At 36.6% G+C, this 27,377-nt stretch overlaps 1 protein-coding gene across 11 annotated transcripts in view; it reads left to right on the top strand.

The window, feature by feature from the left end:
• Window positions 1-27,377, top strand: part of MALRD1 (MAM and LDL receptor class A domain containing 1) — a gene marked incomplete at its 5' end in the record, with an annotated part of 1,062,652 nt that overhangs the window by 684,553 nt on the left and 350,722 nt on the right. For 10 of the 11 annotated variants that reach the window (XM_079915185.1, XM_079915179.1, XM_079915188.1 and 7 more), the window contains 3 exons: window positions 5,834-6,097; window positions 14,928-15,053; window positions 21,428-21,494. In XM_079915185.1, the coding sequence (XP_079771311.1) occupies window positions 5,834-6,097; window positions 14,928-15,053; window positions 21,428-21,494 (457 nt within the window). Of the gene's footprint in view, window positions 1-5,833; window positions 6,098-14,927; window positions 15,054-21,427; window positions 21,495-27,377 lie in introns of those variants that run through there. The other variant, XM_079915180.1, reaches the window with a different exon arrangement.

A 27,377-nucleotide genomic window follows, 5' to 3' on the forward strand; every position in this document is an offset into this window, starting at 1 on the left:
AGCATCTTATTGGCATATGAGAACATTTTACCTAGAGAAGACCAGTCACTCTTTGTGGAAATAGTTGGAAATGGGAAAATAGAAAACAAAGAACAAGTTTGTTGGCTTAACAAAGAGTAAATAAATAGGTTTATATGTATGAGTTATCATTTTCACTAATATAAACTTGGTCAAAATAGAAAGCATGAGTTTAGAGAAATAACCAGTTTTTGATAAAAAGGGGTCTAAAGGAATGACAGGCCCATGGTTGGTCTTCTCTGCCCGATGGAGCAGATGATTGATCAATTAGGAGGTCAGTTCAGGTGCTAAAACATCCAGATCTTGCATTTTGCCCTTTCTGCTCTTTCTGATTACAATGGAATTAAGGTAATGTTAGTTGGGTATGCCTCATGTAGGGTTTCATATGGGGCAGCATTCATAACCCAACACACATTAAAGTGATCATTTTTTTAATCTTCTCCATAAATCAATTTTTGTTTATTATTAAGCAATGAATGAACTACTATTTCTAGTAGTTCTTTTTGACTTCAAGTGTATTTTCCTTTTTTTTCAATTTTTATTGGGGTATAGTTGTGTTAGTTTCAGCTATACAGCTGTACATTTTAAATTATTTTATTAGAAAGGCAGAAATTAGTCTTAAAATTATGTGGTTTTAAAAGTAAAACTAATTCAATCATGTAGAACACTCCAAACTTTAGGTAAAGCTACTGATTCATATTCCTCAGAAGTTAATATGAAGTTAAACATAGTTGTATGTGTTTGTGTTTAGTGCCAATGCCCTGTTAACTGGAAGTTATGGGGTATCACAGCCACTTTCTCTAGTTTCTCTTTCATCGAGGCAGTTGAGACAGTACAGCTGAGAGATCTCTGAGAGACCACCACGTCTAACTCCTGAGTGGTCTTCTCTACTGCCCACCTCGGTATCTCCATCGCAGTACCTGCCTCTCTCTCCTTTCACCTGCCTGAGACATGTAAAACAGGTGTCCCCAAAGTGTACTTGAAATTCGGCAATATTCCCTCACAGACGATTGCCTCAGACTCTTAGATTTCCTTCAATTGTGTATATTTGTGGTGTGTGATGAAGAGACAGCTTCCCACTCTCCATCTCAAGCCTTCTACACTGAGACAAAGATGTAATCTTAGACGCCAAAACACCCACTCATGATATCTGTAAGTGAAAACCTTCCCACTCACAGGAACGACAACGGCGTTCTCCTTCCTGCCCCATCCCAGGCGGCAAAGAGTACAATACAGTCATAATTGAAATAGTCATGATTTCCTCTGCAATTTTAGGCTTTATTGGGAGAATATAGGTGAGGCTGAGTCAGGAGTTAGGTCGTTGAATAACCACAGGGCAGTGGACCTTAATCTGGTAAGGACAGTGGACCACCCTGTGAGGCATTGGAGAACCAGTTTTGAACAGGATTCTTCCTTTAGGAAATGTATTTTGGAAGCAATGTGAAGCAGGAATTAAAAGGGGGAATTATTTAATAATATTGGCCCTAAAGTAGAAGTTAAGAGTTTAACATTTGGGGAATTCTTTGACTATTAAATAAAGTTCAGTTAATATGGAATAGAGCTGTCAGTGAACAATAGCATTAAATTAGGTCAAGTACATAACCTGGCCCAACATTGCATATAAAAGAGGCCATACCAGCACAGATATGTCAGACCAGGAAATATAGTGTAGGACCATCTGGAGATGATAAAAGAGGAATGTATCTCTTATCCTCTGGGGTCTCTCTGGGTTCCAGGCCTCATGACAAGAAAGAAATGACCAGCAACTGCTCTAACATTTCATATTTTTGTATATGTTTCCACATTCATGTATGTTTTAGATTATTTGAGGTTATATGAAGGCAGAAAATTCTTCCTTTATGCAATTTCAGACATTTGCAGTGGTATCACTATTCATAGTTAGGAAGGAATTCACTATCATTGTGGCAAATATTGATGCTGAGTAACAATGATAACTCTTTGGGGGCCTCTTAATATGTTCTGCTTCTTCAGCTCTTGATTTTCCCTAGCACGGAAAATATATTCTTGATTTTCTTTCGTGTCTGGAGCCTCTGTGTGTTGGGGGAGAGAGCGAGCTCCATCACAGCTTCATGTTGCAGGTAACCCAACATCCACTGCCCTGTGTCTCTCCTCCACCCTTTCCATCACTACTGAAGAGCTTGGGCTAGAATGTAGATTCTGAGGGATATTGGTGTTGAGATTCATACACACACACATTTTATTTTTTAAAACAGTTTTCAGTTCACAGCAAAATTAGGTGTAAATTACAGAGTGTGGGTACACCTGCCTCCCCCATAATCAACCTTCCAGCACCATAATGTTATGTTTGTTACAGCTGACTAATCAACATTGACACATCCCTGTCACCCAAAGCCCATAGTTTACATTAGCTTTCACTCTTGGTATTATAATTTCTGTTAGTTTTGACAAATGTGTAATGGCATGTCTTAATCTGTTCAGAATGCTGTAACGGAATATCATAGACTTGGATGCCTACAAATATTTCTTTCTCATAGTTTTGGAGGCTAAGAAGTCCAAGACGAATATGCTGGCAGATTTGGTGTCTGGTGCAAAACTATTTCCTCAACTAGTGCCTTCTTGCTGGGTCCTCACAAAGTGGAAAGGGCAAGGGCCAGTTTTAATAAGAGCACTAATTGCATTCCTGAGGGCTCCACTCTCATGACCTAATCAGCTCCCAAAACCCCACCTCCAAATGTCATCACATTGGGAATTATGTCTCAACATACGAAATTTGGGGGGGATGTAAACATTCAGTCTGTGCCATGGCATGCATCCACCATTACAGAGCCATAAAGAAGAGTTTTACAGCTCTAAAAGTCCCCCCTTGTTCCTCCCTTCCTTTCTACCATCTCTGGGTAACCAACGACCATTTTACAATATCCACTGTTTGCCTTTTCCAGAATATCATATAGCTGGAGTCAGACAATATGTAGGCTTTTAAGATTGCCTGTTTTCACTTAGTAATATGCATTTAAGGTGGTGCTAATGTTTTTCAGGTTATAAAAGAGAACAATTAATATCGTTCATTTTTCATAGAATTATATGAGAAAGACATTAACTGTCTTAATTAGGTAACTCCATGGCTGATACCCAAGAATAAACACGTTAATATTAAAATTTTAGGGAAACCTTCTTAACTTCTCAAAGAGGGTATGCAGTAGAAGGCATTCAGTTCAGAAGATATACATAGTACATCTTCCAAGAGTATTCATTTTATTTGAATTCCTGGAGGAAGTCTTTTATAGTGAAAAAGCTTGAATGTCCTATGTCGTAGAATGTAGAATTTTGATCAGATAAAACAAGAGACTTAAAAGAAATGTTGAGCTTATGAACAACTACTTCCGGCTAAGGGTCTACCTAGACTCCCTTTAGGGGTGCAAGTTCAGGTTCCTCTTGCAACAAAAGTATTTCCACGGAAAATTTGAGAAGTGATTCGACAGTGTGGAGAGGGTGTTTAATTTAAAACAAGATGCATTTTGATGGTGGGATAGTATCTTAGGTTCCCAGGGAAGTGAACTATGAGGCCCTGATTCCTATGCAAAAGGTTTATTGGAAATTCTCCCAGGAACAACCCCTGTGAAGTGAAGGAAGCAGGGCTGGGCAGAGGGAGGGTTGAACTCTGATACAGGTGCCATAGGGGGTCTCACGCTGATGCCATGGGGAGCCTGGGAGCTGCACTGGTCCCAAACTGATGCATAGGGGCTGGACCATCTTATCCCCAATTCGCCAATGAAGGGAGCCGATCCTGGGAGGCTGTGTGACTTTAGAGGGAAAATCCTAGAGGTAGACTCAGCTGTGAGCTGTCATCTGGTAACCTCCCAGCAGCTGGGGGCATGAGGGCCTTGATAGAAAACTCTGGACAATTCAAGACAGAATCCACTACAGACAATAAAGCCCACCAGTTTTCTTGTAAAGAAGGACCTAGAACAATTGAGTTTGAATATCTTTTGATATGAATGATTCTAGAATTTAACAGAATTGCTGCCTCCAAATAAAAGAGAGAACTTTACTTTGCATATCTGATGTAAGCAAAAATATAAAGGAACACACACATGCAACTCATTTTGAATAAGGTGAGAAACTTGTCTTGAAATAGAGAAAATTATTCCCTTTTGTTGTTATTCCCAACAAAAGGTTGGTACCTTAGCTTAGCTAAGTAATAGGTGTATTACTAAGGTTGGTTCTAGATTTTCGTCACATGCAAAACGTTTATTCAGCCTTTTCAACCTACAGTTGAGGTTCAACCTTGAGGTGAGTGTATAAAAATGAAAGTTTAGTCCATAAAATATTTGAGAAAGAAATGAAAGTAAGGATGTCTGTCCTGTCTTCAATGTGAGATTAATAAAAAGAATGAAGAGAAACTATTTGACCATGGTTAAATAGTTAAATATCAAAAGATATATATATGTTATACATATAAATTTATAAAAATTGAAATCCAATTTACTTTCTAAGTTTGAATTCAGAACGTTTCCATTGGAATACTGCAATTGTATGCACTGCTATGACTTAGGTAGTTAAATAAGAACATGACACAAACGTCTCAAAGTCATACATTTATCCCTCTCCCACTTAAATATGCTTATTTCCATGAACAAAGATTGTCTTATATACATGACTTTCATCACAAAGTTTGAATTTAAATGTATTCTAGATATGTCACCACTACTGAGTGAGTGGTAAGGGAGAGTAACTTTTAAATTTCATTTCTAAAATGAATTCACACCACCACCCTTATGTATAAAACAAATCATTCTTATATTACCCATAAATAATAGGAGTTTTAAAATGTAAAAAACACAAAATAAGGTGTTCCTGAACTGGTCCCCACTACTTTCGATTTTCTTTTCCCTTAAAATACTGATGAGCCCGTCAACATCTGTCCCAGAGACGATACGAAGTATAAGAACTGTTCCACTAATAACGTTCCAGCAAATTAGTGCAACCCTGTGTGTTCACAGATATCCCCTGACCTCTAGAAACAGCAGCAAGTCAACACTCTTTGCACATGCTTTAAGTGTTGACTTAAACCATTGCTATGGAACAGTTTCACATGATAAAAGCTCATTAAATTTACATCATGTCTTTGGATGCTAAAAATTTGTGAGCCTCAGTATCCTCATCTATAAAATGGGTTGGTTAGGTGTGAATTACATTATCCTGAAGATGCTCACTAGTGTAATATCTTAGCTTAAACTGTGATTGCATCTGCACTTTAGATATGGCTACACATATCTGCACTCTTTAGACCTTTGAAATGTGATCGTGACTCAAGGGCAAAGAGCAGTATGACAAAACCATAGCAGACCTCAGTTCTGTGACTCAGTCCCCCCAGTTCTCAGGAGCCAAATTCCCCTAGCTGAGGCCGCTAAGAAACAGTTACTAAACTGTATACTGATATAATGACATAATGCCAATTTACTTAAATTTTAAAATCGTGATTGCAGCTTTTCAAAGTGCCTAACTTACTGTATAAAGGTATCTTTACTCCTCAAGGAAAATCTGATGGTCAAATTTAAGAGCATGAATCAAAATTTCTTCTTTAATTTGAAAGTGTCATTTTTTCACAGGAACGATGCCCTTTATATAAATGTTTCTGAGGTTAAGATAAGGTGTATTCTCTAATCATGTTGGCCTGTTTTGTTAGAGTTCATATTACTCCTAATAGAAAATTGATTTGCTTAAATTAGCTAAATGTTTCATGTTTATGCGAGAATGAGAGTATCCTATAATGTTTCAACACTAGACAGAGAGATAACTCCCCTAATGTGAAAATGACTGGCTCTCTTTTTAGGTCCTGTCTCAATACAGCTGTCACCGTGTGAAGCTGATCAGTTTTCCTGTGTCTACACACTCCAGTGTGTGCCCCTCTCAGGGAAATGTAATGGACAGGAAGACTGCATAGATGGATCTGATGAAATGGATTGTTCTCTCAGCCCCCCTCCTCAGCTCTGTGGTCAAATGAAGTTCCAGTGCTCTACCAACGAGTGTATCCCATCCCTCCTGCTATGTGACGGAGTGCCTGACTGTCACCTTAATGAAGACGAATCCGGCTGCTGTGAGTTATTTTCATTCACTCAGTGTGCCAGGGGAGAAATGCTGTTTGGCAATGATAGAGAGAGCACGACAGATAAAGTAAAGTTCTCTAGAGTGTTACCACGATCGTATCAGAAGTAACATAGTTGTTTGTGTTATATTGCTAAACAAAGCATATTGTCCTCGCTTAGCGTTTCTGGAAACATTTTGTTGGTAGTCACACTAATCTCTGTTAAATGTGTGTGATTTCCTTTTTTATTTACAACTGGGTCATTCATGTAGGGGATGCTCTTATGTATCCATTATCTTTTTAATAAATGTTTGTGGGAATGGATTGAAGACATGTAATTATAATTTCTTCCCACCGTAAATGTCCATGAAGATGGCTCGAGCAAATGGTCAAATATCCATTGTAGTGAATAGATGTAGCTAGGGGAAGGACCTGGACCTGGGTAGATGTTACGTCATTAGAGTTAATGCAGATGGGGGTCCGCCTGCCAGTGTGGGGGACGCGGGTTCGGGCCCTGACCCGCAGAGCGGCTTGGCGCATGCGCCGTGGCTTCTGAGCCTGTGCTCTGGAGCCCGCCAGCCATGGCTGCAGAGCCTGCATGCCACAGCTGCTGGGGCCGGTGCGCCTGGAGCCCGTGCTCCACGGCAGGGGGGTTCTCCGCGGTCGGGGGCGCCGTCGCGCAGTGGTGGAGACCCAGCGCAGCCAAAGATTAAAAAAAAAAAAAAAAAAACGGAAAGAGTTAATGTAGAAGTAAATCTGTGGGACATTAGGGTTGACGTTATCCTTATCACTAACTACCTGTACAATCTGGGCAACATTATTTGAGTCAGTCTTACCATCCATGTAATACCTAACTTACAGGGCTGTGCAGATTTGAGAGAATGAGTGTAAAATTCCCAGTCCTGCATCCGTCAACTTCTGTCTTTATTATGATTAGCCTATGTCAGATAGGGAAGGAAGAGTGTTAATTAAGTAATTATACAAATTACACAAATTTTTAAGGTGAGTACATAATCGTGGTGGAGCCAAAGCATCACTAACATTTTATTTAATTCCTTGTTTGCTTGGTTTCACATTATAACGTGCTGTATTTGGGCTGCAATGATAGAGCTCCATAAGCCCTATGTTAGTGGCCACTTTTTTGTCGGGGGGAGCAGTAAAGTTTGGAAGGTAACTGTAAGAGGGGGCTATTGGGAGAAATAGAAGGGTATTTCAGTGCCCTGTTTTTTGTGGGCATCCAGAATTATGATAACGACTGGAAAAGATGTGAAGATGAATAAAGGAAAAGGAAGATGACTTTTGGATTTTTGAAGGTTTTTGCCTTAAATCAGTGAATTTCTTTTGCTGGTTTAGGTTTGGAGATTGGCTTTCTATCTCCCTGTTATTTCCTACATGTATATTCTTTCTATAATAAAGCCAATTTGTGAGGTCTTATAATATTTTCTTAGGAGCAAGTTAAACAAATGGAGGTGAATGAGGAAGAGGAAGCCAAGTTACTTATCCCTGTTCCCATCAAGGCTCTAATGGAATTTGGCTGATAGACATCAGATTAAGTTCAATATAGTCATATGGTATTTGACTTCAAATAACAATGCTATTTAAAGAGAAGCTTAGGAAGGGACTGTATCCTTATACTTTTAGACATATGTTGGAAAATTGGTGTTCGATGAGATAGTAATATATGAAATTCTGCTTCTAAGGGGAAATAAGTCCACATTAGGAATAGACGGCATTGTAAAAGAATTGCTTCTCTCCATGTCCAAAATATTTATTGAGTTGGGACTCTGTAGGGAAAATTGCATGAAAATAAACCATGGACAAAATGCTAGAGCAAAATTACAGAATAAAAGCATCTGATGGTGACAATTTACCAAACAATTGAAAGCATAACCGTTTTTTTCCCTCCTTCTGGGCTCACCTATTTATTTAGAATGGTATTTTATAAACTCTCCTTCCTTCCTTCCTTCCTTCCTTCCTTCATCACAAATCTTCATTAAGGATGTAATTTATGCCACATGTTGTATTGGACATTGGCGATCCAGATGGACATGACATGGTACAAGCTCAGGTTGTTGGATACATTACATATTAGTGAAGGAGATTAGTGATAGTTGGAATACCATGCGATAAGTTCTGTGACAGAGATAAAAACAGTGTTATTGAATAACATAGGGTACTCCCTAACTATGGTGCTAGGGAGTCTATAAATTTTAACAAGAAAAATGATTGCAGAGCCAATTTTGGAAAGACAGGTAGTCATTAGGCAAGTAGAGATGCTTGATTCCAGTGGAGAATGTTCCAAGAATAGAGAAAAAGTTGTTTGATTGAAACATATTTCATATAACTAGAGTAGAGTTTGTGGTATAGGGACTTTTGCAGAAATAGGTTGGGAGAGATAAGCAGGGACTAGGTCTTAAAGAGTTCACCCCATCATGCCAGGAAGAAGTGTTTAAGTAGTACATGGAATGGATTGCAGTGAGGATGAGGGACTGGTTAGGAGATGTTACAGTGGAAATATAAAGGGATTGAGTAGATTAATGGCATGAGGTAAGATTATGAATAGATTTAAGAGACATTCAAGTGAAGAGGAAGAGAAAGTAATCAAAACTAGTTTCCAAGTTTCTGATGTGGGCAACAAGACGGCTAATCAGCCATTCCTTGAGCTGGGAAAAATAGGAGGGGAAGGACCTCTTAGGGTAAGAATGTGGCTTCATTTGTACACATGTTGTATTTATGGTATCTGTGGCACATCCATGTAAAACGTTCAGGATGTGTTTATAAATGGATGTCTGGAGCTCGGGAACGAGCTAAAGGAAGATATATAAAGATACATAGCTATCAGCATACGATGATTCAAGCTGCGGATATAGATGAGATAACGGAGAGAGGAAAAAGGTAAGGTGGCAGACAGAATCCTAAGGAACACGTAAAGGACTGTTAAGAAAAACCAAACATCGAAAGACACGGAGATGTGGTCATAGACATAGGAGGGAAACCAAAAGAGAGTGATGATCTTCAATTAAAGGTAGAAAGCCTACGTATCAGAGAGTATTCAAAGGTTCAGACGTGTCTGAGAGATCATGTAAGATTAGGACTAAAAAAATACAGACTGGGAAAAAGCACAAATGGTTGCTGGTGGTCTTGGAGCAGAATTGTGATGTCAGTCTTTTGTGGAGAAGATGGGAAGTGGCAGAGGGAAGCCGGCTACAGAAAACTTCAAGAAGTTGGCATTTCGAGTGGGGTCTAGGATAAAATAAGAGGTTTGGTTCTTTGGTTTGTTGATTTTGTGAGGCTTGCACATAGTTAAATGTTGTAGGAATAGAATTCTGAGAAGTTTGCAATTTTATGCTGGAAAATCGATAGCAATTGATATTTGAAAGCCTTTTATTCTTGCAAAAATACATGTTTAGTGATCAGAATGCTCAAACAAAGCATGTGATAAGTCCAAATTTAAAAATAATTCATATTTAATGTTGTCTTTCCACTGGAAACATGTTTTTTTATACACTGAAGTGATACTTCACCAAAAATATTTCCTTTCCCTAAAATAAATGGAAAAATAAGTATGGTTTAATTATATAGGAAAATAACACAAAACCAGGAACATTCTTCTCATTGATATTCCTCTGATAGCAATCTATTCACCAAGAAGATTTTGATTTCATCAGATGTATCTGTCAATATCCTAACAAGAAATAGATGGCACGTTGAGATTGTTTTAATAAAGGGATTATTTATTAAGGAAATAATATGCATAGGGAAATCATAAGGAATAGTAACAGCGGGGCCTTTTATCATTCATAGAACAAAGGATGTGAGAGGAGGGAACAGTTGCCTGAATCTAGAGTCAAGGAGAGCTACCTGCTAAAAGGAGTGGCGTTTGGTTACGGAGCCGCTAACCAGTGGTAATCTCACAGTCTCTTCTCTCTGCATCAACGTCTTGCTGGTGCTACCTATCAAGCAAACCCAACCAAAGCTAGAAGGCAAAGAAGCACGTTGATGTATCCTTAGAGTTCAACCTCCCAGGGCTCAGAGCAGGGAGAGAAGATGGAGAATGGCTCAGGAGAGGCACATTATCCATCAATAATAGAGAGAATGGGAAAAACAGATGGAGAAGTGCATAGTTTTCCTACTATCTAACTTTATGTTCCAATAGTAGTCAATACGTCTTATCAAGTGGAGCGTCACTTCTGAAGATTGGGAATGGATCATGCTCCTAAGACTTGTGGACCAGCCTTGATCATCCACAGTTTTATTATTGGACTTTCAATTTGTTAGCTAGGATCTCAACATCCTTTGGTGCTTCTCCATCACACTGTAAAGATCATCCTCTGCATCTGACAGCTTCTAACAAGAGTGTTCCTCAGTTTACTCAACATTAAAATCATAGAGATCAAGTCTTTTTTACAGAGGTATTGGAGAATTAAATGAATTAATATGGTAAAGTACATAATACAGACGTAATACATTGTTATCCTTTCCACTTTAAATTATATTTATAGTTTTATTAAAATTATTTAAGCTGCTAAGATATTTCAATAAGAGTAGTGATTGGTGTTAGTTCAGGGATAGAACACATATCCATCCTGCTCCATGCCACGTGTGTGTCTGCCTTGAAGGGCTTGTAGCCTTTATTCCCATGGCCAAGATCATAGTTTCTTTGCTGTTAGAAACCTTAATCTGCTACATACATGAGTTTCATTTTAGTAGTAAATGGATATACACCCATAGTCATACGTGCCTTACTTCTGTGTATATTTCTTATGCAGCAACTATAATCTTCAAAAGGGGTTTTGCTTTATGGAAGTAACTCCGATGAGCCATTCACGAATTGTTTATCTTTAATGTATCATCTACCTGAGTGAATGAGCTAAAAGCCATAAAATTCTCTGTGTTACTTAGTTTATTTCGATTAGAAAGAGTATGAACCTCTAGGATGATGACAGATTGAAATAAATATTTTTATAGACATTAAACCATAATGTTTGAAAGAGAATGTGGCAAAAGTAGGTATTGTCCAGGGCAACATTTTGAAACCTGAACTTCCTATAAATTTTATTTATAACTTATTTGGACTAATTTTGGAAAATGTTTTTGTTGTGTATGTGTTAATAATGGAGGATAAAAAGAAATAATGATTCCATTTGCTTTGCTGCATTCAGTCCTTTGCTGTATAGGTGTCAATAAGTATTAATTGCATACATAATTTATTTTCAACCCACTTTTTTTTTTTCTTTTTTTGCGGTACACGGGCCTCTCACTGTTGTGGCCTCTCCCGTTGCGGAGCACAGGCTCTGGACGCGCAGGCTCAGCGGCCATGGCTCACGGGCCTAGCTGCTCCGCGGCATGTGGGATCTTCCCGGACCGGGGCACGAACCCATGTCCCCTGCATCGGCAGGCAGAGACTCAACCACTGCGCCACCAGGGAAGCCCTCAACCCACTTTCAAAAGGAAATTAATAAATACTAACTTTAACGTTATACCATTTAAAATGCCACAGAAACTAAGATTTTAGTTTCAAATTTCATAAAGTGAAAGGCCAGTTTTTAACTATCTAAACTAAACTTTCGATAAAAAAGTAAAACTTTCTACAAATGAAACCATTTATTTTCTTATATACTTTTTATGTGTTTCAATGCTGTTTGCGCCATAGTTGAGCATTTATACCGCTTACAAGTTAGAACTCTTCATTGTACAGTCAACTTGAAAATAAGCTCTCAGTCACACTGGAAATTAGGTTAAGGATTGGATTAGTATTTCTGAGAGAAGAAGGGTCCAAAATAATGCTTTACAAGTAGGTGAGTATGTCTCATCTTTGTATACAAATTTCAACACATTATATTGTTTAAAATCATAAAACTATTATCTTGTATGGTCCCTCAGCTCCTTGCAATGAAAAACAATGATAAGAAAATATGTATACATACACATACATGGATATATTGAGGCATGTATATATTCACACATTCATTTTTTACAAACATCTCTTCATCTAATAGGAGTTGGAAAATTATTCTATTTTTTAGTTTACTTGGTTTGGAATATTATTTATCTTGTTGATGTACTACATATCCTAAATTATGTCACCCTTTGGAAAAGCTTAAAGATCATCTCTTCTCCTGGCACCTTAGCCATTTCTACAATCCAATTTCAGCCTCATTTTTTAGATTTGTCTGTCCTACCTCTTCACACAAACTCCCCAGTCCAAGGCAAACTGCTTTTACTCACTGTTCTAGTATCAAACTTATTGATTCCCAATCTGTAGACTTGATTCCCACTCTGCTAAATGGCTATTCTCTGGAAACATTAAAATTTAAAACATATCTCAAGACTCTATTCTTACTTTCACCCTTTACAGACTTCCCTATGCTAAAGGAATCTCTTATTTTTATCATACTTATCTATACCAATGCTTTTCTAAGTCTGGCTGTATGACATTTCTCTTATTATTATTTTGAACCATTAATCATTCTTATATTGTTATCTTGCTTTTGTTGCTGTATATGTTTTGGTTACTGTTTTTAAAAATTTCTCTCCTGCACTCACCAGTGGAAGTGCTAAGCATAATGTCTTACTTATAGTGGCACCTCAATAATATTTATTGGTGTGAATTAATGTTCTAGCAGGAAGAATTGCTCAATGAGGAGTATCACTTTAATTTTTCAGACCCAGCACTTTTAGTCAATGGAAATACATACTCTTTTTTTAAAATTTTTTATTGGAGTATAGCTGATTTACAATGTTGTGTTAGTTTCAGGTGTACAGCAAAGTGAATCAGTTATACATATACATATATCCACTCTTTTTTTAGATTCTTTTCCCATATAGGTCACTACAGAGTATTGAGTAGAGTTCCCTGTGCTATACAGTAGGTTCTTATTAGTTACCTGTTTTATATATAGCAGTGTGTATATGTCATCCCAATCTCCCAGTTTATCCCTCTCCCTCCTTATCCTCTGGTAACCATAAGTTTGTTTTCTATATCTGTCCCTCTACTTCTGTTTTGTAAATAAGTTCATTTATATCCTTTTTTAAGATTCCACATATAAGCGATATCATATGATATTTGGCTTTCTGTGTCTGACTTACTTCACTCAGTATGACAATCTCTAGGTCCATCCACATTGCTGCAAATGGCATTGTTTTGGTCTTTTTTACGGCTGAGTAATATTCCACTGTATATATGTACCACATCTTTATCCATTCCTCTGTTGATGGACATTTAGTTTGTTTTCATGTCCTGGGTATTGTAAATAGTGCTGCAATGTACATCGGGTGCCTTAAAAAACATTTTTATGTTCCACTTGACAATAAATTTTGATAGGCGGTTCTCAAACTGAACTTTGTCAGTAACCTATGATAACTCAAATAAACAACTCCTTCCAGCCCATAAATATACTTTAAAAAAAGAAAAATTTGTGACCGAACTGACAAAATCTGTGCAAGACCCATGCATGGGAATATTTACTCCTGAGTCTTCTAAACTATCAATTTAGCTTGAGAAATTTGAACTTAATTGTCTTTATTCTAGTGGAAGTAACTTTCCAGATAAATCCTTTTTAAATTTTTGGCAATAGGTTTGGGTTAAAATATTCAAATAAGATATTGTATATGAAACCATTAAGTGCATCAGAGAGAAGCAGAGCTATTCTTGTTGAACTTGGGGTAAGTGCCAGAAAGCCCTGGCTCTTCACTGCTGCCTTCCACATATCTCTGCAGAAACCCAGGGCTCAAAGGAACAGGAATAGGAATGCAGCTTAGATCAATATCATTATTATTTAGTGCTTTTGAAATCGATCCAGAAATCCTGACAAGATGGTGCAGTAGGTTCATTCTTTGACACTTTCCCTCTACTCCAAGCACATAACAATGCTAGATAGAAGAAATGACCCTAAAAAGGCTCAGGGACATGATTAATATAGGGCTGGAACAAAACTGGAATAGAACCAAGCCTGCTGGTTTGCAGGTTCTGAAGCAAACAGGAGACTGGAAATGCATGATGGTGGCCTGGAATGAAGGGTTCTGGTTTAGCCCTAACTCGTAAAAGGAGTGTAGAACAGTCCACTGCCTTACAGGAAGTTATAATCCTGGAAAGACTAGAGAGCAAGAGGAAGGAACACAAGAAAACAGTTACAGGACTAAGGGTAGCATCCAAGAGAGGTCAAGTACTTTGCAGAAATAGATTGCCATTGAAATGTCAGTATCATTGATGGGTTCATTGTTAAGGACAATTTTCTGAAACAACCAAAGTCCTATGCACAAGATGTATGCTTGTCCCTTGAAATCAAGCCAACAAGAGACTCTGAAATTCGTAAAATACCTACATCATGCACTGGCAATGCTATAAAGGCACATACTCATATCACCTTGGGCTGCAGTGATCTGCATCACTACCCAGATCTAACAGATACCCAGTGACTACCCATGACTTATAACCCAGTTGGAAATGGATGAACATTCAAACAAATGACAATCTCTGTTAGTTCAGTTGCACATAATATAGAGATGTTAGGGGAGCAACAGAAGTACAAAGAGATCTGCCTTGCTATTAAAGTTGACTCTAGTCTAAAATCAGTTTGGACTATATAGTACATACAATGCATTTTATACACACATACACGAATAATACGACATAATGCACAACTGGGAGATGATTCTATGGACAAACTTTTTGTGAAGAAATTTTTAATTTCATAAATTGAAGTTTCCTTCACCAAGAACTCTAATATATAGTTTAAATGTAGGGCTAGCAAAATGAGGGGTAAAACAATAAACGGTCTTATTATTTTATTAGAAGAAATTTGTTTTTTAAAAACGATGATAATTATTGTTTTTTTTTCAGCCAATGAAAATTGTTCTGATGGAGCTTTGATGTGTGCCTCTTCTAACAGCTGTATCCCAGTGCACAAGCGCTGTGATGGCTTTGCCGACTGCATGGATTTCCAGCCTGATGAGTCCAGCTGCTTAGGTACTGTATATCCATTAAAATATTCTTTGTAATATAAGCCAATAACTTAACCTGCACACAATAAAAATATTAAAACTTGAAATTCTAAATAATATCAAGCATGGAATAATTGAATTACTATTATTGGTTTGGGGGCAGGAAGAATGTTAACATTAATTTGCTACATTTATAAAAAATGTACAAGTATATAATATAATGAATTCATGTGTACTCTACATAAACCATGTTCATGAAATAAAAATCAAACCATTTTAATTTAATATAATATAACTTAACATCATTAGCATTTAATCTCTTCTATGCAAATTGCTGGTTTCTATAATAGGGAAACCCCTACACAATCTAATATGTTATTAATTTTTTTAAATTGTAATTTTTCTCACTTCTTCATAAGAGCTCCCTATTTGCGTGATCTAGTCATGCTTAAAAGTCAATTTATTTAACTTCAGACTAACTTTTAAACATTTTTCTTTCTTCTGACCCTAGAACATTTATAAGATCTGATAATGTGTTTTTGTGATTATACTTTTATCAAAACTGCTTTAATAGTCTCTAATTTATTATAGTCCATTGTTAACATCTCTCCTGAGTAATTGAATTTTTATTTCGTGCAGGAGATATGTAAAATAAAAGATAGTTAGGGGCAATGTAAATGTCACAACTAAACAATAATATAAATTGGTGATAAAAGATGTATTCAATCGTATTTTCTAAATAAATTGGGGATATTTCATATCAAAAGTAGGAAAGAATATATTTTTGTATCTTTCAAGATAGAAGAATGTTATAAGTGACAAAAGCATGATAATTCAAATAAAATCATAGTGCAAACAATATCTTTTTTTATGCTACTAAAAATGAGTACTTGTGCAGCACTGAATTTTATGAGCACAAAGGGAAATCAAGAAGGGCACAAATCTGATTCCATAAAATACGTGAGGATGAATGCTCTTTGGCATTACTTCTCTACTATGCATGCTTATACATCAGATTAGATACCCGGAAGGAAATTCTGTTACTCTCTTCAGAGTAAGAAAGATATTAATGAGATAATTCCATTCTTTGAAACTATTAAGACACAGCACTTATGTCCAGTACCCAAACGTATTTACATAAAAATGAGATTTTCTTCAGGATAGACCTATATGAGAACAAATATGTTGTAACATGTTACAGTTCATTGTCTGCTTTGACATGTTCTATATTTAAAAATACAAAGAAACAGAAAACAGAAGACCTGTCATTCATCCTGCGTGATAGACAACCTATAGGTAATAATATAGAACACATTTTTGTTGTCCATCATTTCTGTCACTCACCAATTCGTTTAGTTCATTTACAAAGTATAGGTCATATTGCCACAGCTATTGGGTTAAAATGAAATAAAGAACTAGTGAAACAGTTCTCAGAAATAAGATCCGTATTACATTATGCATTCTCTTATTTATATTTTCTGTGCTTTTTGGTTTGTCAATCAAATATGATAAAGTCACTGTTTTTAAGAAAACCTTTAAGTCTCATCCATGCTGTGCCCATGCACATTCCACCTTCCTCTCTCTTTTCAAGCATCATATTCTTTTAAGGTCAGCATTTCATAGACATTTATGAGGCCAGTCCTTACAGCATCCAGTAATTCTCCCAGTGGTCACACAACAGATGGTGAGCATCTGGTCTCCCCTCACCTCAAGGTTTAACTCATTAACAAAAACCTCAAGCTCAGGCATTGCATGAGTGTTGCAGGTTAAGTATATTTCAGTGAGTCCTATCTATTCCCAAATTACATTAAAAAGGCATATTATTTGCAACTTTTGGTTGCTTAGGCAACAGCAAATTATTGAACAGGATACATCCGAGTTAATGTAAATTGAAAGTCTTTTTCCAGTCATTTGCAGTAGTAGAGGTTAATAAAGGTTATGTTAAGGTGATACTGTAATTATGATAATCACCTGTTTGAAGGAGAATTAGGGAAAGGCACTAAAAATATACAATTATAGGATGAGATATTATTAGCTTAATATATGAATAATAACAATATAGCTTAACAAAGTTTCAGAAGTTTTTGAAAACCAAACCAAAACATAACACAAAACTTCTCATACAAGTACTGTGAAGCTACTTCAAGTTTCTGAAACATGGTTAATCCCTCCTGCAGTTCTTGTGCTGAGATTTCAAGATAAAGAAACAGTCCGTGCCCACTAGGAATTTGGTTTGCTGCACAAGCTTCTGCTGAACTCTTATAATCCATGGAGCTCCTGAAACTGCATGTAGCTTATTGTGTATATATATATTTAATCATGACAAAGCATAAATACCATACAATTCAAAAGGGTTCTTGATCCCATAATATCAAGAAACACAAGGGGTGATAGAAATTCTGAACTGAATAATTGACATTTTTATACTAACAGGCTTTAGAATTAGAGGACCAGAATTTAGATGAATATCTGGTGCTCCCTTGCTATTAACTTGAGCACATTATATTATTGACCAGTTTCTTCCTCTGTAAAAAAAAAAAAAAAAGCGTAAGTATGGGATATACCACATAATGTTGTGAGGAATAAATGAAGTAACACCAGTAAAACTCTTGGGACAGTCTCTGACATAGAGCAAGTCTTCAGTAACCAGTAGTGGTTATGGTGATCATGATGATAGAAGAGGGAAAAGAAAAGAAAAAGAAGAATTTGGAGAGAGAGCAGTGGTAATAGAAATTAGGTTTCATGGCAAACTCAAAGAACCTCCAAATACAGAGAGATGGATGAGAACAATCATTTAATACTTTATGCATACGATTCACTAGTGTAAAATTGTTATAAATAAATTTAATTTTATCCTCCCAACAGTCCTATAAAAAAGGTCATCCTCACTTTAAACATGATGAACCTTATACCTAAAATACCTAGCCCAACGACAACACATAACTCATTAACTAAACCAAGTATCACAGAGGGAAAAACCAGAACTCACATGATTATCAGTCTTCCCAACAGTCCATCATGGAATAGCCATCACTTCCCTAGTCTCCACGCAATTTAGAAGGAAAAAAAATATATATATATATATGTTTGTGTGTGTGCCTAACTGCAAATTATTTAGATTTAAGCTCAAAAGTTACTTTTGTTTTTATACTGATCACTTGTCCAGCTTATATGTGTTTTTCTGCTCGTCCAAAGTAACACACCAGAGTGGGATTGAATGTGACTCCTTTACAGAATGATATTTCCACGTAGTTAACTGTGAGTCCTATTGGCTTCCAGACACATGGTCATAATAACCAATTCAAGAGGGTACAAGGCAGTGAGACAATAATAGTGCTAATTCTAATATTACACTTATGGATTTCTAGGTCCCAACTATTATCTACTAAAAATATTTAGTCTCTTCATTACTACCTAGTGTACCCATGTCTTTCCCCATTTCATCTGCTCTCTGCTGTAAATTGTTTTGAGTAGATGAAAGATGAAAATACTTGTACTGTGTCTTCCCATCTTCTGGATAAAAAACCTGGGTCTAAGGCAGAAACTTAGAAAAACTTCTCGCAGAGATAATCTACAAATCTTCTGTCCACCCAAACACCAGGATTCGCTCTTTATTGCAGCCAATGCCTGTGTTGTTTCCACTGTGCTCCACTATCTCGTGCCAGAAAATACATATTTAGATTCCCACAGAATCATTCTGATGTAAAGCAGGCATCAAAGGAAATTTTAATGACCCCAGAAAAAAATGTGCAGCTGCGTATATTTTGATGTTGTGCAGTATCAGACACTCTACTGATTTTTTGCTAAAATACAACTCTTATTTGAGGAAGATTAAAATTGTACCTAAGGCCCAAAATAACCATAAAATGGTTCCTCTAACAAGGTATGTATCTATTTATGCTTTATCATATTGATGGGCTATTTTTAGTCAGACCAGCTAATTTCTTGTTTATGAAGGAAGTTTCACATTTGCTCTGTTCAGCTGAGTCTGCCCCCGAAGCCTAAGGGGTGTAGCTCTTTACACCCATCTCCAGCACTGCACTTCCTTCTTACAGTTAAATGGGAAGATTTGAGGAAGGCAAGATGGAAAATATACCCCTGGGAAAGCAAAACACTGAAAACTTTTGAAGCAAACAAGATACCAAATACATGGTATATTTCAAGTTTTTTTCCCAGAATGCACCCTCCCTCCTTCCCTATTTTCCTCTTTCCTAATGCCTCTTGTATCCCCTTCTGAGCATTCAGAGACTGGCATGACAATCTGACTCTCTCGAGACGCCGTATCCTCCCACGTTTTCCTTCAATGAATATTGCCTACATAATGTTTCTATTTCTCCTCTTTACTTTCCTACTATGCCTCACGATCATCATTCTTCCCCTACCCAAGTAAATGGCTTCTCTCTGTGTGTTAATATTTCATCTTGGCTTCAGACCTACAAATCCTGCCCACTGAATACTTCCACTCGAATGTCCCTTAGGCACCTACAACACGGCATCTTTCTCTTTAAAATCTTCCTTTTCCCATAAATCCCCCAACTCAAGGAATCAAGCCATCAATTAACCAGGAGCCCAGTCAGATATCTGAACATCATCCTTGACTTTCCCAAATAATCACCAAGATGTTTCAATCCCAACATTTAAATATCTTATAAATTCCCACAACTGTGAACGCTTCCACCCCATCCCTTTCGTTCAGGCATTCCTGGATTTGCTACAAAAGACTTAACTGTGTTCTCAGATTTTACTCTTGGCCCTTCTGTTGACTGTAAACTCTGTAGCCAGAATTATCTTTCTAAGCACAAAGCATACTATTTCCCTTCTTAAAATCCTGGTCTCCTAGGATAAACTTTAAACTCCTCACTGAACCCAGATGATCTGGCCCCTGTGTGTCTCTGACCTTCTCTCATACTTACTATACTTCATATTGCCAACAATCCAACCAGGCTGAACTTCCCTCAGTTTGTCAAGTACACCACACTGTCTTCTCATGCCTGTGTCCGTATGCTTACCTTTACACACAGGTACGCACACACACACACACACACACATGCACGCACACCTGCCCAAGTAAAAGTTTTTCTAGAAAGCTTTTCCTTATTCCCCAAATTTGACTTATGTGCTCTCTTGGTGTTCCCATTACCCTTGTTACATTCATCCCAAATTAGACTACTTTTAATACTGTATTTTAATCCCCTCGTCACTTTTTTGCATCCTCCATGAAGGTGGAAGTTCAGTGAGAGCAGAGACTGTGCCTATATCATTTTTAGATCAGCATTTCTTAAACACATACCATGAGCCTAGTGTTCTAACATTCTCAACAACCCTGTGAGATAGGAACTGTTTTTCAACCCTGTTTAACAGAGAGAAACCTGAGGCACAGAGAGATTAGTTACCTTACTCGGTATCACACAGCTAATAAATTGAGCTGAAATTTCAACTCAGGTGGTCTGGCTCCAGTGCCCGCAGCCTTAACAGCTGTGTAAGCTTCCTGTATTATTTATCATTCCATATCCAGTGCCTAGCCGAGTGCCAGACATTGAACAGGGACTCAGAATAGATGTGTTGAATTACAAACTAAAGGCAGTGTAGGTTTCCATCAAGTATTAGAGTTATGGTAGCCCAACCGGGGAAGAATGGTCTCCTACAAGAGAGGAGGTGTTAAAAAAGCCAAGAAGAGTAACTAGCGGATTAAGTAAGGAAATTGACAGGTCTTAATGGATCAGGATTTTGTAGTGACAGTACAAGGAGACGGTGTAAAGGAAAGAGTTGAAATCACTAATCACTTCTACAACCGTGACTACGTGAAACTATTTAGCTTCTTTTTAACCTATAAACAAACCACCTTTGAAAATGAATGTTCATGCTAACCTAGAACTCAGGAATGATACGAGCAGCAAAACAAGCAGGGCCAGGGCATCGAGGATCCATTTGAGCTGTGCTGACATCTGTCACGGACGTGGAGCTAGGACAAGAGCGTGCACACAAGTGACATCTTATCAAAATGACAGTCACCCATGCAAAGCATTTATCTGCCGTGGTACAGTGACAGCAGTGTGGAGCTGAAGAAATGTTTCAGTAAAGAAAACATTTCAGGGTAATCGCAAATATGTCATGCAGACATTCTAAATAAGTAGATTGTACCTAATCCACGGGAGAAAAGAAGTCTCTTGTGGTCAAGCACTGTGCATGTAAAGAGAATGAACACGTCCAGGACAGCAGGCGGCATCGAACAAATTTGGGGGGTACAGGAAAGTAACCTGAAAGAATTCTGTGCTTTTAGCAACTAGAAGCAATTTACTCTCCATGATTAGATTTAATGCAACGACTAACAGTAATACGTTCTCCTTCTTCCTAGTAATATTTATAATTAACTGTGGGTTTTCGGATGCTTCGTTTTAGAGTGTCCAAGAGGTTACTGCAGAAATGGTGGGACTTGTGTAGTGGAGAAAAACGGTCCTGTGTGTCGGTAAGAACCATTGCCTTTTTTTTTTTTTTTTAACATGTATTGTTGTCGTTTTATTTTTCTTGAGGCTGATCTAATGAATGAACATGTGGTTATTAAGGTAAAAATAGTGGATAACGACACCATTTACACTTATCTGTCTGAATAAGAGAAAGGAAGATGTAAGTGTATTTTAGAAAAATATCAGTTATTTCACATGATTTTATGTCTCTCAACATTTTATATTGTGTGGGACAGATGGCTTTAATAGTACTCATTATTCCTTTTTTTAATATTTATGTAAGGTTATAAAATGTTTTATATGGGTATCATCCTGTTTCAGATGAACTTAGTGTCTGTATTTCCTATCTCCCTTTTTATTTCAAATTCCATATTTTTATTTTCTCACAAGACAAGGATAAAATTAATTCATAAATAGAAGCTTTTTCCGGTTTTTTCAGTGGATGCTTATGAGTAGCTAAGGTTAAGGTACAGATAAGGAACATACGTGCCTACTTAAAGCAAAAATAAACAAAAACAGTCCTTGTGATTTCTTCTGGGAATTATTTATACTGCATATCAAAGACGACTTGATTTTTTTTTTCGCTCACCCTTTAGGAAATTGTGCAAACTGTTTCATAAATTCTAAAGGAAATGATGCATATTCCATTATATTTGTGTTTATGACTTGTTAGTCTAACAGACCGATGGATATATTACCTTGCTTATTAGAGAAATGGTTTCAGGTTGATACTCAAGTCATAACAAAGCACGCAGGAGTATCTGGAAAAAAAACTGATTAGTAGTTGTTTACATTCTTATATCCTTCTGAGTCAACACTCATATTTTAGGAAAAGTTGTTTATCCCTAAAAAATGCAAAAACCTCTACCAAGTAGAACAACAACAAAAAATTTTATGATGAAATATAACACTGTTTTAACATTGTTGAAATGGAAATATTAATGGGTTTCTCAAAGTATTTGGCTCTCAAATGCACTACATAATTTATCTCACAACATCTTAGCAAAATTATACTTTTCCCTGTATCGGTTTCCATGGAAATTAACTTACCACAAACTATAACTTGATGGCAATACAGAATAAGTAATATTAATTTCTAAAAGTCTCCTGGAAGAAATTGAGAATGATGGCGTAAATGTTTATTAAGCATCAACTGAGTGGGTCATGTTATTTGGTGTCAGCTGTTTACAGTAAGGACATTTGAATTTTTGTCTTCTCTAACCCTGATGGTTAGACAGGAAAGCTCCCCGCTGTAGTTAGTCTCAGCTGAGCAAGCAAAGAGTTTTGCGTTCTTGGCAACATCCTCATGTACTTAAATAAACTTTAAAAATTGAAATCCAGATGGTGATGTTCGAAACTTCTTTCTCTCAAGTGAGAAAACTCTAATGTGGGGAGGAGATGTGACAGGAGGATTGACAGAGAGAAGGACCAAAGAAAGGAAATTAATGCAGCAAAATGTATAAAGGAATTCACTAACCAGAAAGCTAATGAAGTATTTTAATATGTTACTTTTGATAGTAAATAATACTTTGCAAATAGCTAAATAACTGTAATTACCATCAAAATAACTGTCTGGACTGAGTGCTTTCTGCTATGTCGGGGTGAAAAAAAGAGACTTTTGAATATTTTTTTCATAGTATAATATGGTAGTCTCTTCATTCAAATTTTTATTTCTTTAAATTGTGAACTGCAAAAGTGATACATGTGTATTGCAATAAAATTTTTTAAAAGCATAAAATAGTGTATGAGGCAAAAAGTAGAAATCCCAACATCTAAATCCTACTCTTGAGTAGTATATGGCTTATATCCATGTGGCTTTCCTTTCACAAACATGCACACACGAGTGCACATTTATTTCTTACTGAAATGTGAATTACACTTTGCAGTATACTTTGTGCTGTGTTTTTTTTAATCTCTTCATGAAATATCATGCTGTTCTTCCACGTCAGTAAACATGACTCTAGATCCACTACTTACCAGCTGTCTAATATTGGGTAAATCCCTCAATCTGACTGTGTTTCTGCTTCTTCTTTGGTAAGATGGAGAAAATAACAGCACTTACCTCATAGAGCAGTTATGAGATTTAGAGGGGTTAATATATGTAAGACATTCTGCACAGAGCCTGACACATAAAAGACATTACAGGAATGCTAGCCATCAGTATTATTACGCCACTGTTTTATGCTGTGTAGTATATAGTATTTAATATATGGGCTTGTCATCATTTAATTAACCCCATTAATCCTACTACAGATTATTTGGTTCTTATTTTTTTTTTAGTAAATTTATTTTATTTATTTATTTTTTGGCTGCCTTGGGTCCTCATTGCTGTGTGCGGGCTTTCTCTAGTTGTAGCGAGCAGGGGCTACTCTTCGTTGCGGCGCATGGGCTTCTCACTGCGGTGGCTTCTCTTGTTGTGGAGCACAGGCTGTAGGCTCGTGGGCTTCGTAGTTGCAGCACGCGGGCTCTGTAGTTGTGGCTCACGGGCTCTAGAGCGCAGGCTCAGTAGTTGTGGCTCACGGGCTTAGTCACTCTGCGGCATGTGGGATCTTCACAGACCAGGGATGGAACCCATGTCCCCTGCGTTGGCAGGGGGATTCTTAACCACTGTGCCACCAGGGAAGTCCTGGTCATTTGGTTCTTGAATATTTTGTTTCACAGTATCTTGCAATACCCATCCTTTGACTTATCCTTGCACAATTCCTTACTTTAAGCATAATGTGTCTTAATGAAATGCCAAATAATGATTAAATTATTTCTAATTGCACTTAGTGTCAGATTCATTTCCAATTAAATTTAGTGTCCAGTTCATTTGTCACATACAGGTACTCATTTTTGGATTTAAGGTTAAGTGAAGACAGCTTTAGAATATAGTTTTAGAGTAACTATAGGGCACTGTGGAAAGGTTTTGGCTTTATGTCAAGCCCTATTCTCTTATTCCCAAGAGTGGGAATTCATTGTCTTTGTCACCCAAAGAAGTAAGGACAGAAGGCCAAAGCCCGCCTCTCATCCAGGCCATTGTGAATACAAGAATTTCATGGTTTCCTGAGGAAGCCTCTCACAAAAACCTTTGGATTTCCTCTTGAAATCTAAGGTTTTATCTATAATCCAGAGGAAAGAGAATGTATAAGGTCATTTGTGTTGCTGGGAGCTTGTAATTATCCACAGGAGTAAAAACTACTAGGTGAACCATGGTTTTCCATTACTTGAGAAACATTAACAACTTGGCATGTTTGAGGGCTGAAGACACAAACCGTGAGCTGAAAGAGGTAAATTATTCCTCACTTAAGGAGGCTCGATCATTATTTCAATTATACCAATATGTTTATTAGAAAAATAGAGTGAGCTATGTAATATAAATTCCAAATTAATATGGAGGGCAGGAAAGAGGTTACAAGAAAGAAAAGAAAATCAGTTAGCCAGGCTAAAAGAGAGACATAGGAAGCAGCATCAGATTTAAAATACATATATAATTATATACATATATAGAATTTTACTATATATATTTATTTCATATATATTCTTATTACATAAACATTTTATATTATATTTCATGCATAATTTCATTTTAAACAAGAAATATATCTAGAAGAAGGACTGAAACAAAAGGTAAGAAAAAATGATTTGGCTAATAAAAATACACAGTAATGACCTTATTAATATCAAAAACCCCACAGAATTATAGTATAAGCACATTTTTTAAAGGCTATATCGTTTTTAAAAGGCTATATCATTTTAAATTAAAATGATACACTCTAAAAAGTTACAATAGGCAAAACTCTCTGTGTATCAAATGACATAGTAACAAAATACAGAAAGCAAAAATTCCTAGATATCCAAAAGAAATAAAACATAGACGGGTGACAAAAAAAAAATACCTTTCGGAAATTTTAAATACCATTTCTAGGAAACCCTTATATTAGAAAGGCACTTTAACCTGGGATTTAAAAGGCAATAAAAATGGTAATTTCTCATTTCTTACCTTCTCTACATGGGAGTATTTGAGAGTGAATTACCCTTTTTCTTTACCTGATTTGGGGGATATCACTGGCCATCACTCTCAGTGTTCTTTACTTGTTCCTTCCCTTTCCTGCAATATTGTAGTACTCCAATCCTCAGTGCTTGAAATTCTTCCCTTTTCTTCCTACCCTCACTTACTATATGATCTCATCTAAGCTTGGGTTAATTTATTGGCTTTGAATACAATCTATCAGCAGCCCAAACCTATTCCACTAAATTCCACATTCTTAAATTCAGTCCCCAAAAAGACACCAGATCACATCTGGATATCTAACAGGCATCACAAATTTAACATGTCCAAAAAGATCTTTTGCCTTGACAGGTGGTCTTCTCCTCTTTCTCCAAGCTTTGCACACACTGTTCCCTCTGCCTAGAGTTTTCTTTTTCTACCCTATTTTCCCAAAGGATGCCTTTTAATGCTTAAGATCCAATATAAATGGCATTTTCTCTGGGAATCCTTTCCCATACCAACGAGGAAGAATGGCTCATTGCTCCTTCTGGGCTCCGCTATTGCTTCCCTCATTATGTTTTTTTACAAGTGTTTGTTTTACGAAATTACCTGTTTAAAACCTGCCCTACCTATCCTATTAAGAAATATATTTCCAATGCAATTTTATTTTGTATGACTATCAAAATTTGTTTTTCCCAATTTTTACTAGTTCTATATGTAAGGATAAACTCTTAGACAGTTATGCTCACTGAAAATTTTAAAAAATAATCTATAATATGAAGGATAAAAATCAGTTGGAAAGGGAAATCAAAATAGTAGTTTAAGGAGGAAAAGGAACTATTAAAAATTCTAAATATTAAAGGCAAATGTCTTCATGTATTTTTTGTTGGAAGATGATGTGTATCCAATCACTATGGTATTTACATTTCAGTGTCTACATTTGAGCGGTCTAAGAGTTTTATTTATAGTAGCCTGGAGAGTGCATCCTTTGCAATTTCTTGAAGATGAAAAAAATTTAACTTTGACTTAAAATTAAAGGGACTACAAAGTTTTTTCAAAAACTCTTTTAGGGTGTGTGGGCAAACATTTTGAAGACCATAGTCTTCAAAAGGTATGTTTTCCATAGCTTTTCATGACTAGTTCCAAATTCATACCTGACATTGTAAGAACCATTTGAATGATATATTGAATGAAGGATGAACAAATGAATACAAATAGAAAGTTCTGAAGTTTCAAGGAAAAAATATCAATACTTTTAAATATGTTCTTAAATTATTGATATGAGCATATGACCTCACCATAACCCAAACTATCAACCACAGAGGAACTATTGGGTACTTTCTATGTGTGCTGCAAGGAGTATTGGGTTGGCCAAAAAGTTCATTTGGGTTTTTCCATGACATCTTACGGAGAAACCCAAACTAATCTTTTGGCCAACCCAATGTATTGAGTGAGCCTATGATGTGCTCATTATACTAAAAAGAAATTACTCTACAGTTTGTAGGACAGCATGGATACCAAAAAAGAAAAATGTCACCCATTAAAGAAGCTCTGGGAATTGTACAATGACAGAAGAGGGTGCTCTTAAACTAGGAATCTTGTAAACTACCTCATTACAGCCCTAGGCTTGAAATGAAAAATAAATGCAATTTCCATCTCTACAAAACCACTGTTTAAAATAAAATTTAGCTTATGAACACTCTCCTTCCTCCACCAAAAAAAGAAAGAAAGAGAAAAACGAAGAAAGAAGGAAAGAAAGAAAGAAAGAAAGATGAAGCAAAAAAGAAAATACTCTAAGATCCCAACTCCAAAGTAAATTAAATATTGTCAAAAAAAACATTTAAGGATATTGGAAAAAACTCTTAATTGAGAAATTCAAAGTCTAAGTACAAATGGACAACAAAACAGTAAGAAT

This window comes from Stenella coeruleoalba, assembly GCF_951394435.1.
Source record: "Stenella coeruleoalba genome assembly, chromosome: 2".
Lineage (NCBI taxonomy): Eukaryota > Metazoa > Chordata > Mammalia > Artiodactyla > Delphinidae > Stenella > Stenella coeruleoalba.